Source organism: Mobula birostris, chromosome 30 (genome assembly GCF_030028105.1).
Source record: "Mobula birostris isolate sMobBir1 chromosome 30, sMobBir1.hap1, whole genome shotgun sequence".
Taxonomy (NCBI): Eukaryota; Metazoa; Chordata; class Chondrichthyes; order Myliobatiformes; family Myliobatidae; genus Mobula; species Mobula birostris.
Genome location: NC_092399.1, coordinates 34,975,028 through 34,994,690, shown reverse-complemented (window position 1 = coordinate 34,994,690; position 19,663 = coordinate 34,975,028). Strand labels below are relative to the sequence as shown.

The 19,663-nt window shown below is 45.3% G+C and overlaps 1 protein-coding gene across 1 annotated transcript in view; it reads right to left on the bottom strand.

The window, feature by feature from the left end:
• Nucleotides 1–19,663, bottom strand: part of rims3 (regulating synaptic membrane exocytosis 3) — a 148,769-nt gene that overhangs the window by 16,669 nt on the left and 112,437 nt on the right. The window contains exons 3-4 of the mRNA XM_072247088.1: nt 13,898–14,010; nt 3,830–3,931 (exon numbers count right to left, since the gene is read on the bottom strand). Of these exons, the coding sequence (XP_072103189.1) occupies nt 3,830–3,931; nt 13,898–14,010 (215 nt within the window). The remainder of the gene's footprint in view (nt 1–3,829; nt 3,932–13,897; nt 14,011–19,663) is intronic.

Below are 19,663 nucleotides of genomic sequence, written 5' to 3'. Positions count from 1 at the left end.
ACAGGGAGGTACTACTGCAGTTGTACAAGGCCTTGGTGAGACCACACCTGGAGTATGGTGTGCAGTTTTGGTCCCCTAATCTGAGGAAAGACATCCTTGCCATAGAGGGAGTACAAAGAAGATTCACCAGATTGATTCCTGGGATGGCAGGACTTTCATATGAAGAAAGAATGGATGAACTGGGCTTGTACTCGTTGGAATTTAGAAGATTGAGGGGAGATCTGAGAACAGTTTTGCATAAGTCACTGGACCAAATAATTAAAGTACTTCTATGCAGCGACATCTCTGATCAAAGACAAACAGATGAAATGTCTGAGAATGTGGAAGACACATTGTGCAACATACTTAGAACAACCGAATTTGCTCTGCAGTTGGATGAGTCAACTTTTCCAGGCAACAAATGCATATCTTTGCACCTTGGTTAATGTTCCTCTCATGAAAGATGAAAGCACGGTTCAAGAGTTGTAACTTGTAAGGAGATTAGAAACTGATCCAAAGCAGGAGCTTCATTTTGGGCTGTTGAGCAATTTTTCACAGAGAAGGGCATTCCACTCATCAATATTCTTGCTTGTGCAATAGATTGGGGACCACCAATAACAGGACACCACTGTGGGGTTGTCACCTTCTTGGAAAAACGCTGTACTTAACATATTTACCATTCACTGTGTAATTCCCAGGTGACATCTCATTGCACAGAAACCTACGTGACTGGCTGGACAAATCATGAAATCCTGTTAAGCAGTGGTAAATAAAATCAGTCCTGTGCTCGCACTGCTCAACTATTTTGAGAGACTCATAGGAGTGATGAAGAGTTTGAACACTTGCTGTTGCACACAGAAATCAGATGGCTCTCAAAAAAAAATGCCCGATACACAATGATGTCGTGAATAGTCGTACTAATAATGTACACTCAAAAACTGTTGATGAAAATTGTTTTTACTGTAATTAAATGAAGAAATAATTTTATTGTAGCTTTAAATAGATTTGAATAATTTTTGCAATTATTTGTCACTGCTTTAAACTTGCAGTTTCTATTTGCTTCCGCTGTGCATTGTAAGGCAGGACACTGTATAATCGTTATGTAATGGCTGCAAAGGGAGAGGGGGCACTGAGGATGTGGTCTCGGAGCCAAGGGTTGTGGTAACCCTAAAAAGTTTGGGACCCACTGCTTTAAGAGTGTGAGAACAGATCAATCCCCTGGCCTGACATGGGGCTGTCAAGTACAGATTTCCATCCATATGCAACTCTACCTGAGCCACACCAGTAATTGCCTTTTTCCCCAGGGAATTCTCTGACAGCAACAACTGAAACTAAGTAACCGGTCAGTATTACACTGCTTTTTGTGAGAGGTCATTTGAACAGATAAACATTAGACCTGGAGGTTGTGAAGAATTCTGTGTAAATGTAATTCTTTCTTTCACAGACTTAAGAACATAGAACATAGAAAACTTACAGCACAATACAGGCCCTTCGGCCCACAAAGCTGTGCAGAACATATCCTAACCTTAGAAATTACCTCGGGTTACCCACAGCCCTCTATTTTTCTAAGCTCCATGTACCTGTCCAGGAGTCTCTTAAAATACCCTGTCATACCCACCTCCACCACTGTCGCCAGCAGCCCATTCCATGCATTCACAACTCTCTGCATAAAAGAAATTACCCCTTACATCTCCTCTGTACCTACTTCCAAGCACCTTAAAACTATGCCCTCTCCTGCTAGCTATTTCAGCCCTGGGAAAAAGCCTTTGACTACCCACACGATCAATGCCTCTCATCATCTTATACACCTCTATCAGGTCACCTCTTATCCTCCGTCGCTCCAAGGAGAAACGGCCAAGTTCTCTCAATCTATTCTCATAAGACATGCTCCCCAATCCAGGCAACATTCTTGTAAATCCCCACCACACCTTCTCTATGGTTTCCACATCCTTCCTATAGTGAAGCAACCAGAACTGAGCACTATACTCCAAGTGGGGTCTGACCAGGGTCCTGTATAGCTGCAACATTACCTCTCGGCTCCTAAACTCAATCCCATGATTGATGAAGGCCAATGCACTGTATGCTTTCTTAACCACAGCGTCAACCCGCGCAGCAGCTTTGAGTGTCCTGTGGACTCAGACCCCAAGGTCCCTCTGATCCTCCACACCGCCAAGAGTCTCACCATTAATACTATATTCTGTCATCATATTTGACCTACCAAAATGAACCACCTCACACTTATCTGGGTTGAACTCCATCTGCCACTTCTCAGCCCAGTTTTGCATCCTATCAATATCCCACTGTAACCTCTGACAGCTTTCCACACTATCCACAACACCTCCAACTTCTGTGTCATCAGCAAATTTACTAACCCATCCCTCCACTTCCTCATCCAGGTCATTTATAAAAATCACGAAGAGTAGTGGTCCCAGAACAGATCCCTGAGGCACACCACTGGTAACCGACCTCCATGCAGAATATGACCTGTCTACAACCACCCATTGCCTTCTGTGGGCAAGCCAGTTCTGGATCCACAAAGCAATGTCCTCTTGGATCCCAAGCCTCCTTACTTTCTCAATAAGCTTTGCATGGTGTACCTTATCAAATGCCTTGCTAAAATCCATATGCACTACATCTACGGCTCTACCTTCATCAATGTGTTTAGTCACATCCTCAAAAAATTCAATCAGGCTAGTAAGGCACGACCTGCCTTTGACAAAGCCCTGCTGACTATTCCTAATCGTATTATACCCCTCCAAATGTTCATAAATCCTGCCTCTCAGGATCTTCACCATCAACTTACCAACCACTGAAGTAAGACTCACTGGTCTATAATTTCCTGGGCTGTCTCCACTCCCTTTCTTGAATAAGGGAACAACATCCACAACCCTCCAATCCTCCAGAACCTCACCCGTCCCCATTGATGATGCAAAGATCATCGCCAGAGGCTCAGCAATCTCCTCCCTCGCACCCCCACAGTAGCCTGGGGTACATCTCGTACGGTCCCGGTGACTTATCCAACTTGATGCTTTCCAAAAGCTCCTGCAACCTTTAAATGCAGGAGCATCTATTAAGATGCAACCTTTGGATAGAGTAGAATGCAAAATACATTAAGTGATAAAATTTTAAAGAAAAACAATCATTTGTGCAAAGATTACAGCTGTACACACTCATCACCTGCAGCTTTGTATATGAAATTCATGATAATTAAGAGACATGAATAAATGGAAAAAATGGTATTGCATTAGTGTGATGAATACAAATGAAATTTGATCCAATGGGATTTCATATCACGGCAGACTGATTTGTTTGTAATCCCGTGGAATTATATTGAATGGTAAATGGTTTAATCCATTGGATTCTACACAATGGGAGTGAATGGACTAGAATTTAATTAACATCAGTTGAACGATGGTAGTGAATGGGAAGTTTAATTCCCTGGATACTGTACACTGGGAGTGAATGGAAAGGAGCGTTGGCCAATGAAATTCTATGATTAGGATGGGTGGGATGTGGGTTGTCCCACTGGGATTCAATGCATCCAATAAGAATATGAAGACAAAGGTTCTGTGTAAACTCTGAGCTTGCTGCTGCAAGTGTTACTGCAAAAGGCTGCAGATGACACAAGCAATTGTGTTCTTTTTTGGACAATTACATCAACATTGCTACCAGTGATTGATCTGCAGAGTTTGGCTCACCAGTGTCAGAAAACAGGTTAATGTGCTTAACTTTTACCACTTCCGAGTGAAAGATATAACACACACTAACCTCTGCTCCCCCGACAGGACTCAGCAACATAGCACTGACCAGTGAGAGAAGCTGGTAAAGTCTGAGCCTTGCAGGCACCTACCTGGCAGAGCTTTCGTGCCAGGTTTCGGAGTCAGTCCTCGGGCTTGGATGATTTCCACCTCAAGCTGCCCACTCCGATCAGCCATACCAATGTGGATATCACCTGTGGCAAGGTGATACAGTCAATCAGTGGTCTCAACCATTTCATATCAGCTTGTTAAAGTTCTCAGAACTATCAGCAAAAATGCCACGTCCTTTATTAGATCCCACCCGCCACCTCTCCTCTACGCTAGAACACAGAGCCGACAGCATAGGACAGGCCCTTTAGCATACAGCGTTAAACTGACCTCTTCACCGACTCCAACCCTTCACTCCTACTCATCGCTCCACTCTCTTATGTGCCCATATATGAGTTTCTTAAAAGTCCCTAATATAAAGTGTGTATGGAACTGGAGGAGATAGCAGAGGTACTTAAGGGGTACTTTGCTTCAGTATTCACTACGGAAAAGGATCTTGACGATTGTAGGGATGACTTACAGTGGACTGAAAAGCTTGAGCATGTAGATATTAAGAAAGAGGATGCGCTGGAGCATTTGGAAAGCATCAAGTTGGATAAGTCACCGGGACTGGATGAGATGTACCCCAGGCTACCGTGGGAAGCGAGGGAGGAGCTTTCTGAGCCTCTGGCAATGATCTTTGCATCATTAATGGGGATGGGAGAGGTTCCAGAGGATTGGTGGGCTGTGGATGTTGCTCCATTATTCAGGAAAGGGAGTAGAGATAGCCCAGGAAATTATAGACCAGTGAGTCTTACTTCAGTGGTTGGTAAGTTGATGGAGAAGATCCTGAGAGGCAGGATTTATGAACATTTGGAGAGGTATAATATGATTAGGAATAGTCAGCATGGCTTTGTCAAAGGCAGGTCGTGCCTTACTAGCCTGATTGAATTTTTTGAGGATGTGACTAAACACATTGATGAAGGAAGAGCAGTAGATGTAGTGTATATGGATTTCAGCAAGGCATTTGATAAGGTACCCTGTGCAAGGCTTATTGAGAAAGTAAAGAGGCATGGGATCCAAGGGGACATTGCTTTGTGGATCCAGAACTGGCTTGCCCACAGAAGGCAATGGGTGGTTGTAGACAGGTCATAATCTGCATGGAGGTCGGTCGCCAGTGGTGTGCCTCAGGGATCTGTTCTGGGACCCTTACTCTTCGTGATTTTTATAAATGACCTGGATGAGGAGGTGGAGGGATGGATTAGTAAATTTGCTGATGACACAAAGGTTGGGGGTGTTGTGGATTGTGTGGAGGGCTGTCAGAGGTTACAGCTGGACATTGATAGGATGCAAAACTGGGCTGAGAAGTGGCAGATGGAGTTCAACCCAGGTAAGTGTGAGGTGGTTCATTTTGGTAGGTCAAATATGATGACAGAATATAGTACTAATGGTGAGACTCTTGACAGTGTGGAGGATCCGAGGGATCTTGGGGTCCAAGTCCATTGGACACTCAAAGCAGCTGCACAGGTTGACTCTGTGGTTAAGAAGGCATATGGTGCATTGGCCTTCATCAATCGTGGGATTGAGTTTAGGAGCCGAGAGGTAATGTTGCAGCTATATAGGACCCTGGTCAGACCCCACTTGGAGTATTGTGCTCAGTTCTGGTCGTCTCACTATAGGAAGGATGTGGAAACCATAGAAAGTGTCCAGAGGGTATTTACAAGGATATTGCCTGGATTGGGGAGCATGCCTTATGAGAATAGGTTGAGTGAACTTGGCCTTTTCTCCTTGGAGCGACAGAGGATGAGAGGTGACCTGACAGAGGTGTATAAGATGATGAGAGGCATTGATTGTGTGGATAGTCAGAGGCTTTTTCCCAGGGCTGTAATGGCTAGCACGAGAGGGCACAGTTTTAAGGTGCTTGGAAGTAGGTACCAGGGGAGGTGTCAGGGGTAAGTTTTTTACGCAGAGGGTGGTGAGTGTGTGGAATGGGTTGCCGGCGACAGTGGTGGAGGTGGAAACGACAGGGTCTTCTCAGAGACTCCTGGACAGGTACATGGAGCTCAGAAAAATAGAGGGCTATGGGTAACCCTAGGTGATTTCTAAGGTAAGGACATGTTCATCACAGCTTTGTGGGCCGAGAGGCCTGTATTGTGCTGTACATTTTCCATGTTTGTATGTTTCTAAAACATTGGCACAACCTTGTGGGCTGAAGGACCTGTACTGTGCTGTAATATTGTATGTTCTATACACAACTTCAAAATAAATTTATTATTAAAGTACATACTGTATATGTCACCATGAGGCTCATTTTCTTGCAGGCATTCACAGTAGAACAGAGAAATCCAATAAAATCAAGGGAAAACAACACATTAACAGAGACTGACAAACAACCAAGGTGCAAAAGAAGACAAACTGTGTCAATACAACAAATAAATAAATAAATTACACGGAGAATTTGAGTTGTAGAGTCCTTGAAAGTGAGTTCATAGGTTGTTGAAGCAGTTCAGAGTTGGGGTTATCCACACTGGTTCAGGAGCCTGATGGTTGAGGGGTAATAACTGTTCCTGAAGCTGCTGGTGTGGGATCTAAGGCTCCTGTTCCTCCTTCCTGATGTCAGCAGCGAGAAGACGGCCAGAAAGCGAGGGTCTTTGATAATGGATGCTGTTTTGTTGCGGCAGCCCTCCTTGTAGGTGTGCTCAATGGTGGGGAGGGCTTTGACTGTGATGGATTGGGCTGTATACACCACTTTTTGCAGGCTTTTTCCATTCTAGGGCATTGTTGTTTCTGTTATGCAACCAGAACTTTCCACTCTGCATCTATAGAAGTTTGTCAATGTTTTCGATGATGTGCCAAACCTGCGTGGACCTCTATGAAAGCAGAGGTGCTGTCATGCTTTTTTGCAATGGCATTTATGGGCTGGTCCCAGGACAGAATTCTCTGATATGATAACGCCAAGGAATTTAAAGTTAGTATCCCCCTCCTCTTCTGATCCCCTAATGAGGAATAGCACATGTACTACCGGTTTCTTCACCTGCAGCTGACAATCAGCTCTTTAGGTTTGCTGCAATTGAGTGAGAGGTTGTTGTTGTGGCACCATTCAAACACTAGAAAAATGGAGGACCGGGGGGAAGGAGGAGTTGATCTTAGAGGAGATTAAAAGGCTGGCAGGACATTTTGGGCTGAAGGGCCTGTGATATGCTGGGATGTCCTGCATTCTATGTTCTGATATCCCTGATGAATCGATTGTGTGATAGCAGAAACGTGCTAATTGATGATATTGACCTTGATTACTGCCGCAGTCTTAAACTTTCTCCTCTCTCCCTGCAAACCTCTGCACTTCGACAGTTTACTCTTCTCTATAGACGCAGTCTGACTTGTAGAGTTCCTGTAACATTTCGTGTGTGTTGCTCTAGATTGCCAGCATCTGCAGAATGTCTTGTGTTTATTCACTTCCATAGTAGCTGCCTGACCTGCTGAGTTCTTCCATCATTTTATGTGTGTTGCTCTGGATTTCAGCATCTCTTGTGTTGATAACTTCCACACTTAACAGGTTCACGGTGAAATGGAAAGGTTGGATTATTCACCTCATCCACAGATCCAGCAAGCATTCAGACAGAGTGAACAAGGAGAAAACTGGCAGGAGAGTGCTTAAACAAAGGACAAGTGGTTTTAAAAGTGTTGAAATCACAGGAAATGTTCTTTAGCAATGAATTACTGTGATCTAGGGTATACTATCTGTGAGGCTGGTGGGATCAGATTCATTCATCACCTGCAACGGAAGCTGCAGCTGAATAAGTACTCAGAAAGTGAGGATGGGAGAGCGAGGATAAACCAGCACATTCACAATGCTTCACAATCCTAACAGCCTTTGCTTGGTAAGAATCAAAGTGTAAATCTCAGTGCAGAGACAGGTAGTGGTCAAGGTGCTAAATGAATACAACTCACCAAGGAGAGGCATGTGGGAGATACTGGGTTCAGGAAGGGCTACAGTGGATAACCTGGAGCTGGTCAGTATTAAGAAGGAGGAGGTGTAGATATCATAGACCTCATTACAGTTGATAAGTCCCCAGGACCCCATGGAATCTATCGCAGGAAGCCATGAGAAACAAGGAAATGAGGAAGCTAGGGTGCTGTCAGAGACTTTCCTGCATCTTTGATAGCTACAGGTGACTGCCAGAGGCTGGAGATAGCTAATGTTCTTGTTTTACATCAGACAGGCAGCTGCGACAAGCCAGGCTTGCAAGCCAGTAAACCTTATATCCGTGGCAGGGAAATTATTGGAAGAAATCCTAAGGGATAGGATGTACGTACATTCAGAAAGGCAGTGACTGATTAGGGTTAGGGGAGGGAAAATCATGCCTCACTAATTTCATTGAATTCTTGGAGAGGTAACAAAGAAGGTTAATGAAGGCAGAGTGAGGCATTGTCTACATTGAATACAGTCAGGTAGTTGACAAGATCCCACATGAAAGGCTGGTCCAAAAGGTTAAGGCACAAGGATACTGTGGTGAGCTGGTTAATTGGTTTTGTGATGAGAGACAGGTGCTGGTGGTGGAAGGACAGAAGTCTGTGAGCACAAGATCAGTGATGTATGTTAATGACCACAGCAGAAATAATTAGCAACATGCACAAAGTGCTGGAGGACTTTAGCAGGTCAGGCAGACCTGTGGAAAGGAATAAACATGGGTGCTCCAGGCCAAGACTCTTCTTCAGGACTGGAAAGCAAGAATGGAAACGCCAGAAGGAATTCATGAATGGTTTGCAGCTGACATAAAAATAGGTGGTTTTGGATAGCAAGGACAGTTGTCTCAGGCTATAGTGGACTATAGCTCAGATAGAAAGTGCTGGGTGGACTGTAGGCAGATAGAGTTCAATCCCAACTAGTGCAAAGTTATACATTTTAGTGAGTGAAATAACTGAAAGACGTGTATTGTAAAGAGAAGGGAGCTAAGGAATATTAATGAATAGAGAGATCTTGGGGTTCAAGGCAAATGAAGAAGGCCTAAGTCAGGCATAGAATTAAAGAGTTATGATGTTACATTGCAACTTCATGAAATGTTGGTAAGATGGCACTGGGAATGTTGTGTGCAGTTCTGATTCGCATGTGATTAAGATGGGGAGAGTGTGGTGGAGGTTCATTGGGAACTGAAGGACTATGGCTGAGGGGGGAGAGTGGACAGGTTGGGTTGTGAAGAAGGCTGAGGGGTGATCTGATGGAAATATATAAGATTATGAGAGGGATAGATGGATGGATAAGGTAGATGGTAAAAATCTTTTCCCTGTGGTTATGAAATCAGATAGAAGTAGGCAGAGGTTAAAGGAGTTTTAAAGGGAATTTGTGGATAAAGTGTTTTTGCACAGAGAATGGTGGATATCTGGAACTCATTCCCTGATGAGGTACTATGACTATGTTAGACAAGCAGTTAAATAGATGAGCGTCTAATGCAGACAGATGGGATTAGAGTAGGTCTGCATGGACTTGGTGGAGTAAAGCAACACACATCAAAGTTGCTGGTGAACGCAGCAGGCCAGGCAGCATCTCTAGGAAGAGGGACAGTCGACATTTCAGGCCGAGACCCTTCGTCAGGACTAAATGAAGGAAGAGTGAGTAAGGGATTTGAAAGTGGGAGGGGGAGGGGAAGATCCAAAATGATAGGAGAAGACAGGAGGGGGAGGGATGGAGCCAAGAGCTGGACAGGTGATTGGCAAAAGGGATATGAGAGGATCATGGATACAGGAGGTCCGGGAAGAAAGGCAGGGTGGGAGGGGACCCAGAGGATGGGCAAGAGGTATATTCAGAGGGACAGAGGGAGAAAAAGGAGAGTGAGAGAAAGAATGTGTGTATAAAAGTAAGTAACAGATGGGGTAAGAGGGGGAGTAAAGCATTGGTTTCTGTACTGTACGATCCCATGAGTTTATGACTCTCTCGGATGCTTCAATATAAACTGCACACACGTTGGAGTTAAGAACAGAAGCTTATTTTCCGGAAGAAGATGGCACCAGCAAATAAAGTGACCAAGGGCGACATGCTCCAGATGGGTCACAAATCTACTTTCATTTCTTTTACGTCATCTTTTTCTTTCAAATGTGGTTCTGGTACTGTTGGAGCCTACGATCTACATTTTGGCGGTGTGATGGAGCGATCTGGCGATTTGCTGTCCCCAAGGGGGCTCAGTGCGGCTTCGAGCAAAGTGTGTGGCCACGAGCCCAGGAAGCCTGGAGATGAGCCACGAGCCCATGATCAACTCCATTTCTCGCAGATCTCACCAAGTAAAGCCCAGGGGAAGACTGAAGATCATTGAGGCACGTGTGGAGGGCGAGCGGGTGTTCAGTGCTGTCTACTGGCCTCTCGCTGCTGCCAGAGGAAGGTGTCTATGTGTGACGGTCTGTCTCTCCTCCCTCTCACTCTCTGCTCCCGAAAGAGGGTCTCTGTGTTCGAATGGTCTCTCTCACCCTCGAAGCTGCCGGAGGATGGTGTCCATGTGTGATGGGCTCTCTCTCTCTCTCCCTCTCACTCTCATCTCCTGAAGGAAGGTCCCTGTGTTTGAACGGTCTCTCTCACCCTCAATGCTGTCGGAGGATGGTGCTGGGGTCCCAGGTCAAGGGCAGGATTTAATCGATGCAGTTTGTGGGATTGGGCTCTGTGGCTCACGTTATGATGTGTTTCTGGTTTCTTGTTGTTGCTATTTTGGGTGATTTTGAATTGGGGCAACCTGCAGATAATGAACTCTGAGCTGAACTGAATATGCCTGGACACTTCTGATTTTGTATTTTATATTCTGTGAGTCTCACTCGATTTCTTTTCTTGCTGTTTGCACGATTCGTTTTTTTATGAGTGGGGGGGAGTATTTGATGTTTTTCTTTAACTGGTTCCAGGGTTTTCTCTGTTTCATGTCTGTCTGTGGGAGGATGAAAGTCAGGGTTGCATACTGCATACACACATCGACAGTAAGTGTACTTTGTATCTTATTAGCCTCAACTATCCAGGTGCACATCCTTGTCTGCTCTCAGCCAGCCTTCCCTCTTGAGCTACAGAAGCCAGATCCGTCCAGACTGATGTCCTGGGCGGCTCCCTCCCTACTCCATGCCCCACTGTTCCTCCTGTAGCCTGGCTCCAACTTCCATCTGTCCGTTCCTACCTCTGGGCATTCTTGTGCTCCTATGCTCCGCTTCAGAGTCCCCTGTGAGAATCAGAAAATCACCTCATCCAACTTCAGCCTCCCACTGGGTCTATGTGAGCTCTGACTGGAGTAAAGATGAGAGAATCTGCAGACGCTGGGAATCTAAACAACACACACAAAGTGCTGGAGGAACTCAGCAGGCCAGGCAGCGTCCATGGAAAGAAATAAACGGTTGGCATTTCGGGCCGAGACCCTTCATCAAGGCTGGGGCACAAGATGACAGTCAGAGTGAGAAGGTGGGAGGAAGGGAGGAAGAAGTACAAGGTAGAGGGTGAGAGGTGAAACCAGGCGAGGGAGAGGGGTGAAGTAAAAAGCTGGGAAGTGGATTGGTGAAAGGGATACAGGGCTGGAGAAGAGGATATCCGATAGAAGAGGACAGACTATGGAAGAAAGGGAAGGAGGAGGAACACCAGAGGGAGGTGATGGGCAGGTAAGGAGATGAGGTGAGAGAGGGAAATGGGAATAGGAATGGAGAAGGGGGGGCACTTACTTGAAGTTTGAGAAATTGATGTTCATGCCATCAGGTTGGAGGCTACCCTTAAGGTGTTGCTCCTCCAGCCCGAGTGTGGCCTCACCGTGGCAGTAGAAGAGACCATGGGCAGGCATGTTGGAATGGGAATGGGAAAGTAGAATTGAAATAGGTGGCCACCGAGAGACCCCGCTTTTTCTGGCGGATGGAGCGTAGGTGCTCAATGAAGTGGTCTCACAATTTACATTGGATCTCGTTGCAAACAGAAGGCCACATCAGGAGCACCAGATACAGAAGATGACCCCAGCAGACTCACAGGTAACGTGCTGCCTCACCTGGAAGGACTGATTCTACTAGCAAAGGTAAGTACCAGGAGGGATCCCACCACCAAAAACATCTTTCTCTCCTCCCCACTTTCCACCTTCTGTAGGGATCGCTCCCTACGCGACTCCCTTGTTCATTCGTCCCTCCCCAATGATCTCCCTTCTGCTATGTATCCTTGCAAATGGAACAAGTGCTGCACCTGCCCCTACACCTCCTCCTTCACTATCATTCAGGGCCCCAAGTAGTCCTTCCAGGTGAGGTGACACTTCACTTGTGAGTCTGTTAGGGTCATTTACCGTGTTCGGTGCTCCCAGTGTAGCCTCCTGTATACTGATGTGACCCAACATAGATTGGGAGACCGCCTCACCGAGCGCCTACACTTCATACACTCGAAAAAGCAGGATCTCCCAGTGGCCACCCACTTCACTTCCACTTTCCATTCCCAATCCATGGCCTCCTCTACTGCCGCGATGAGGTCGTACTCAGGTTGGAGGAGCAACGCCTTGTATTCCGTCTGGGTAGCCTCCAACCTGATGGCATGAACATTGATACCTCGAACTTGCCCCCCCTCCTCTTCACCACTCCCATTCCCATTTCCCTCTCTCATCTTATCTCCTTACCTGCCCATCACCTGCCTCTGGAGCTCCTCCCCCTTCCCTTTCTTCCATGGTCTTCTACCCTCTCCTATCAGATTCCCCCTTCTCCCGCCCTTTATCTCTTTCTCCTATCAGCTTCCCAGCTCTTTACTTCACCCCTCCCTCTCTCCCGGTTTCACCTATCACTTACCACCTCATATGTCTTCCTTCCCTCCCCTTACTTTCTTGCGCTAGCTTGTCATTTTTTTTTGCTCAGTCCCGATGAAGAGCCTTTGCCCAAAACATTGACTGTTTACTCTTTTCCAGAGATGCTCCCTGGCCTGCTGAGTTCCCTCAGCATTTTGTGTGTGTTCCCAGTGAAGCAATCCCATCAGCCTCGTTTCCTCCTAACCCTGTAATTATCCTCTCTCGTCCCGATCAAATTCTGCTTGCTTCTTTACTTGTGCCAAGGGGTAACTTACAATGGCTGAATAACCTTTGTGACGTGGATACAGGGGAACCACTGAGAGCATCCTGAAAAGCTGCATCTCCATCTAGTACGGGGGTAGTGCAGTATCGGACCAGAAGTCCCTACAAAGGATGGTGAGAACAGCTGAGAGGATTTTAGGGGTCTCCCTAACATCCACCATGGACATTTATCAGGAGCGTTGCATACACAGGGCCCTTAGTATTATTAAGGATCCCACCCATCCATCCAGAGTCCTCTTTGACATTCTACCATCAGGCAGGAGACTAAGAACGGTCAGGATGGGAAACAATTTCCTCCCCCAGGCAATTGGGCTTCTGAAATATGGGCCACATTGCATTCAAAGTGTCACTGCTTAACCTGTTCCGTACCTTACAATATTTAATGCTAAGACCATAAGACATAGGAGCAGAATTAGGCCATTTAGCCCATCTAGTCTGCTCCACCATTCAATCATGGCTGATCCTTTTTTTTCCTCCTCAACTCCGGTTCCTGGCCTTCTCCCAATAACCTTTGATGCCATGTCCAATCGAGAGCCTATCAACCTCTGCTTTAAATACACCCAACGATGTGGCCTCCACAGCTGCATGTGGCAACAGGTTCCACACGTTCAGCACCAGCAATCCGCGGTGGTGAACGCACTTCAGTTTGTTGTTTGTGTGTGGTTCATCTGTAGATTTTATCCTTACCTTCATAAGTTATCGTGTGTAATGTGTACTACCTTACACCCTGGTTTGGAGAAACATCTCATTTCTAAACACATTGCATAGTAATATACATTACACGCATGTATATAGTAAAATGGCAATAAACTTGACTCGATGCACCCAGAGGAAGCCTGTGCAGTGACAGGAGAAGATATACACTGCACACTGTGCCGGGCTGGGATTGAACCCCCGTCACTGGGGCCGTGAGCAGCATCCCTACCTCTTACACAATCTTGCCACAGGCTCACGACATGTCCAAGGATTATGGGATAATCGGTGCTCGTTTCTGGGATGGCCGGATTTCAGTGGCAGCCTTCTGAGCAAGAGCAGAAGCTGTACGGTTAGCAGAATGGAATGAGGTAATGAAGTCATGGGTTGGCAACTCACCCATGGAAGGGGCGGCCAAAGTCTGCCGTCCCACCAGCTGAGCCGGACCAATGCCATCCAGAAAATCACTGAACTGCCCATCTGCTCCTAGTCTGGCCGTGGGGAAAACCAGGCTGTTAAAACAGGAGACAAGAATTAACAACTGTTCCAAACCACCTTGTACTACGTGTGTGTGTGTGTGTGTGTGTGTGTGTGTGTGTGTATGAGCGTGTGCACGTGTGTTTGTGTGTGTGCATGCGTGTGCATTTGTATGTGAATGTGTGTGTGTGCACGCATTTATGTGTGTGCCCGCGTGTGTGTGTGTGTGTGTGTGTGTGTGTGTGTGTAAGGGTGGGGGGTGTGAAGGGTTGATACAAGGGCTAGAAACCCATGCATTGATATACATTAATACCTATTACTCCACGTTCAGCAATCCCTACAGTGCATTTGTGCCACGTTTTATTTGAAGATACAACTGATAAAAACGAGCCCACACTTCCCAATTATACCCATACAAACAATTAATCTACTAACCTATACGTCTGTGAGATGCGCGAGGAAAGTCAGGTGGTCGTGGGGAGAGTGTACTAACTCCTTACGGACGGTGGCAGGAGTGACTGCGGATTGCTGGTGCTGTAACAGTGTTACACTATCAGTGTTACACATGATCAGACCTGAAACATTGGCGGTTTGTCTCTGCACAGGTGCTTCCTCACCTGCTGAATGTATCTAGCATTTTGGATTTTATTTCAGATTTTCAGCACCTGCAGCTTGTTTCATTTTCACAACAGTTTCAGCATTGTTCCTTGAGTGAGGCATTCTTGCAGCACTTATACAATTGTTAAAGGAGCTCAGCAGGTCAAGCTGCATTTGTTGGGGGAAGGTATAAAAGAATTTTTCATGTTTTGGGTTGACAGCCTGCATCAGAACTGAATTTTGACCCAAAACATCATCAACTCCTTCCACCCAGCCACCCTGCGCAAAGGTGTTGCTTGACCTTCTGAGTTCCTTCAGCGGATTTTTTTTTTGCTCCAGTTTACAACTTTTGCAGGTTCTTGTGTCTCCAGAGCTTATAGTTTGTGGTAAATTTCATTTTAAATCTACTGTGTCTCAAGTGAAACATAGAAATTTGCAGCAAAGAAATGATGAATGAGAATTAGAATCATAAAGTGCCTGTAGATAGTTCAAAGTTCAAAGTTCATGCAAGACGGTGCCAGTGACCAACTGTTGCAGACAGCTCACAAAACTACTAGGTACTCTTCTAGATCTACTTCTTCTGAACTGCAACCAATTGCAGCCTGTAATTTTATTATTGTTTACTTTTTTGTTGTTTGTATGATTTGTTCATGTTTTTCACACCAGGTGTTTGATAGTCTTTGTTGTGTGGGTTTTTAAAGGGTTCTATTGTGTTTCTTTGTTTTGTGGCTGCCTGCAACAAGACAAATCTCAAGGTTGAATATAGAATACATAATTTGATAATAAATGTACTTTAAACTTTGAATTGTATTAATTATCATTGACATATGTCTTGAATTTTTCTTTGTGCAAAGCAATACATAAAGTAGGCTATAATTTACAATAGGAAATAAAGGCAAAAATCATGAGCCGTTCAGAAATCTGACGGCAGAAGGGAAGAAGCTGTTTCTAAAACATTGAGTGTCGGTCTTCGGGTTCCAGACAGGAGTCATTCAATCCACGTGACCTGCCAGCTGATGAAGATCAAACACGATGACCCTTAATGCTGAACTCGTGCTCTGAAGCCCTGCAGGTAACAGCAATTTACTGTCAGATACAAATATCAAAGCGTGCACAGGCACAATGCAGCAAGTGCTCAGGCCGATACCTGTAAGTATAACGAATGTCTCTGACTCCAGTCCCCTGCCTGGCAGAAAGTTTCCATAAGACCATGAGACCATAAAACAAAGGAGCAGAAGTCGGCCATTCGGCCCATCGAGTTCTGCTCCACCATTTTATCATGAGCTGATCCATTCTCCCACTTAGTCCCACTCCCCTGCCTTCTCACCATAACCTTTGATGCCCTGGCTACTCAGATACCTATCAACCTCTGCCTTAAATACACCCAATGACTTGGCCTCCACTGCCGCCCGTGGCAACAAATTCCATAGATTCACCACCCTCTGACTAAAAAAATTTCTTCGCATTTCTGTTCTGAATGGGCGCCCTTCAATCCTTAACTCATGTCCTCTCGTACTAGACTCCCCCATCATGGGAAACAACTTTGCCACATCCACTCTGTCCATGCCTTTTAACATTCGAAATGTTTCTATGAGGTCTCCCCTCATTCTTCTAAGCTCCAAGGAATACAGTCCAAGAGCGGACAAACGTTCCTCATATGTTAACCCTCTCATTCCCGGAGTCATTCTATTGAATCTTCTCTGTACCCTCTCCAACGTCAGCACATCCTTTCTTAAATAAGGAGACCAAAACTGCCCACAGTACTCCAAGTGGGGTCTCACCAGCGCCTTATAGAGCCTCAACATCACATCCCTGCTCCTATACTCTATTCCTCTAGAAATGAATGCCAACATTGCATTCGCCTTCTTCACTACTGACTCAACCTGGAGGTTAACCTTAAGGGTATCCTGTACGAGGACTCCCAAGTCCCGTTGCATCTCAGAACTTTGAATTCTTTCCCCATTTAAATAATAGTCTGCCCGTTTATTTCTTCTGCCAAAGTGCACAACCATACACTTTCCAACATTGTATTTCATTTGCCACTTCTCTGCCCATTCTTCCAATCTATCCAAGTGTCTCTGCAGACTCTCCGTTTCCTCAGCAATACCGGCCCCTCCACCTATCTTCGTGTCGTCAGCAAACTTAGCCACAAAGCCATCTATTCCATAATCCAAATCATTGACGTACAATGTAAAAAGAAGCGGCCCCAACACAGACCCCTGTGGAACACCACTGGTAACTGGCAGCCAACCAGAATAGGATTCCTTTATTCCCACTCTCTGTTTCCTGCCAATCAGCCAACACTCTATCCACGTATGTAACTTTCCCGTAATTTCATAGGCTTTTATCTTGTTAAGTAGCTTCATGTGTGGCACCTTGTCAAAGGCCTTCTGAAAATCCAAATATACAACATCCACTGCATCTCCCTTGTCTAGCCTACTGGTAATTTCCTCAAAAAATTGTAATAGGTTTGTCAGGCAGGATTTTCCTTTAAGGAATCCATGCTGAGTTCTGGCTATCTTGTCATATGCCTCCAGGTACTCTGTAACCTCATCCTTGACAATCGACTCCAACAACTTCCCAACCACCGATGTCAAGCTAACAGGTCTATAACTTCCTTTTTGCTTCCTTGCCCCCTTCTTAAATAGCGGAGTGACATTTGCAATCTTCCAGTCCTCCGGTACCATGCCAGAATCTATCGACTTTTGAAAGATCATCGCTAATGCCTCTGCAATCTCCACAGCTACTTCCTTCAGAACACGCGGGTGCATTCCATCTGGTCCGGGAGATTTATCTACCTGTAGACTATTCAGCTTCCTGATTACTTTCTCTGTCATAATTGTGACTGCGCACACTTCTCTTCCCTGCCACCCTTGAGTGTCCGGTATACTGCTGATGTCTTCCTCAGTGAAGACTGATGCAAAATACTCATTTAGTTCCTCTGCCATCTCCTTAGCTCCCATTATAATTTCTCCAGCATCATTTTCTATCGGTCCTATATCTACTCTCAGCTGTTTTTTACTCTTGATATACCTGAAAAAGCTTTTAGTCTCCTCTTTTATATTATTTGCTAGCTTCCTTTCATAGTTAATCTTTTCCCTCTTAATGACCTTCTTAGATTCCTTTTGTAAGCTTTTAAAAACTTCCCAATCCTCTGTCTTCCCACTAATTTTTGCTTCCTTGTATTTTGCTTTATTCCTCCTTTGCTTTAACTTTGGTTTTGATTTCTCTTGTCAACCACGGTTGCATCCTTCTTCTATTTGAAAATTTCTTCTTTTTTGGAATATACCTGTCTTGCACCTTCCTCACTTCTCGCATAAACTCCAGCCACTGCTGCTCTGCCGTCTTTCCCGCCAGTGTCTCTTTCCAGTCAACTTTGGTCAGTTCCTCTCTCATGCCACTGTAATTTCCTTTACTCCACTGAAATAATGACACATCAGATTTTGGCTTCTCTTTTTCAAATTTCACAGTGAACTCAATCATGTTATGATCACTGCCGCCTAAGGGTTCCTTCACCTCAATCTCTCTAATCACCTCCAGTTCATTTCACAATACCCAGTCGAGTACAGCCGATCCCCTAGTAGGCTCAACAACAAGCTGTTCTAAAAAGCCATCTCGTAGACATTCTACAAATTCTCTCTCTTGAGATCCAGTGCCGACCTGATTTTCCCAATCCACTCGCATGTTAAAATCACCCACAATTATCATAACACTGCCCTTCTGACAAGCCTTTTCTATTTCCAGTTGTAATTTGTAGTCCACATCCCTGCAGCTGTTTGGAGGCCTATAAATAACTGCCATCAGAGTCCTTTTACCCTTGCAATTTCTTAGCTCAACCCATAAAAATTCTGCACCTTCCGATCCTATATCACCTCTTTCTAATGATTTAATATAATTTCTTACCAATAAAGCCACGCCTCCCCCTCTGCTTACCTTCCTATCCCTCCGATACACCATGTGTCCTTGGATGTTCAGCTCCCAGAGACATGCATCCTTTAGCCACGTCTCAGTGATGGCCACAATATCATAACTGCCAATCTGTAGCTGTACGACAAGATCATCCACCTTATTCCTTATGCTGCGTGCATTTAAGTATAACACCTTAAGACCAGTATTTGGTACTTTACGCTTTGATTTCACTGCAACTTTATTGCACTGCAACTCAACCCAGTGGCTACAAATTTGCCCCATCACCTGCCTGTCTTTCCTGACATCTTTACTGCTCACTATCTTAGATTTATTTCTGTTTTCCCCTTCCTCCGCTCTGTCATTCCGGTTCCCATCCCCCTGCCAAATTAGTTTCAGAGCCAGACAACTTTTATTTACTTTGCCCGTTCTGCTGCTGGCATTTAGGGCAGCAACCAAGGTCCTCCTTCTCAGGTAGTGTTCAAAGCTCCCTTCATCATGTCAGTAGCTTCCTTTTGGTTTTCACTCATGTCAGGCATGCAAATCCTGGGTAAAGACTCAGGAATACCTTCACACTCAGAAGTGAAGGATTCTTCATTGCTGTTCTGAAACAATTTTGTTTTAACTGTTAGTGTTGTTAGTTCAGAGTTGAACCCCCGAACCCGGAGGACCAGTAGATGCAGCTAACAGAAGTCTTAATGGGCACCTTTAATATCTCGTTGAAACAGTTCACTGACCCTGCAGGCTTCAAAGTATCCACTATCATTTTGGTGTCCAACAGAGTGACAGTAACTGGTCAAAACAACTACAGCCCTGAGGCTTTAAAAGGCTGGTAATGGATTGTATAAAATCCCACCTTCCAGCAATATTGGACCCTTTCCAGTTCATCTGCCACACTAACTGGCCCAATGGTGATGCCATAGCCTGGGCCCTCCACTCCATCCTATCCCACCTAGTGGGGTGGCAGGAGGATGGAGTGAGAGCAGATGTGCGTGAAATGGGGAAGATGCTTTTGAGAGCAGAGTTGATGGTGGAGGAAGGGAAGCCCCTTTATTTAAAAAAGGAGGACATCTTCCTCATCCTGGAATGAAAAGCCTCATCCTGAGAGCAGAAGCAGCGGAGACAGAGGAATTGCGAGAAGGGGATGGCATTTTTGCAAGTAACAGGGTGGGAAGAGGAATAGTC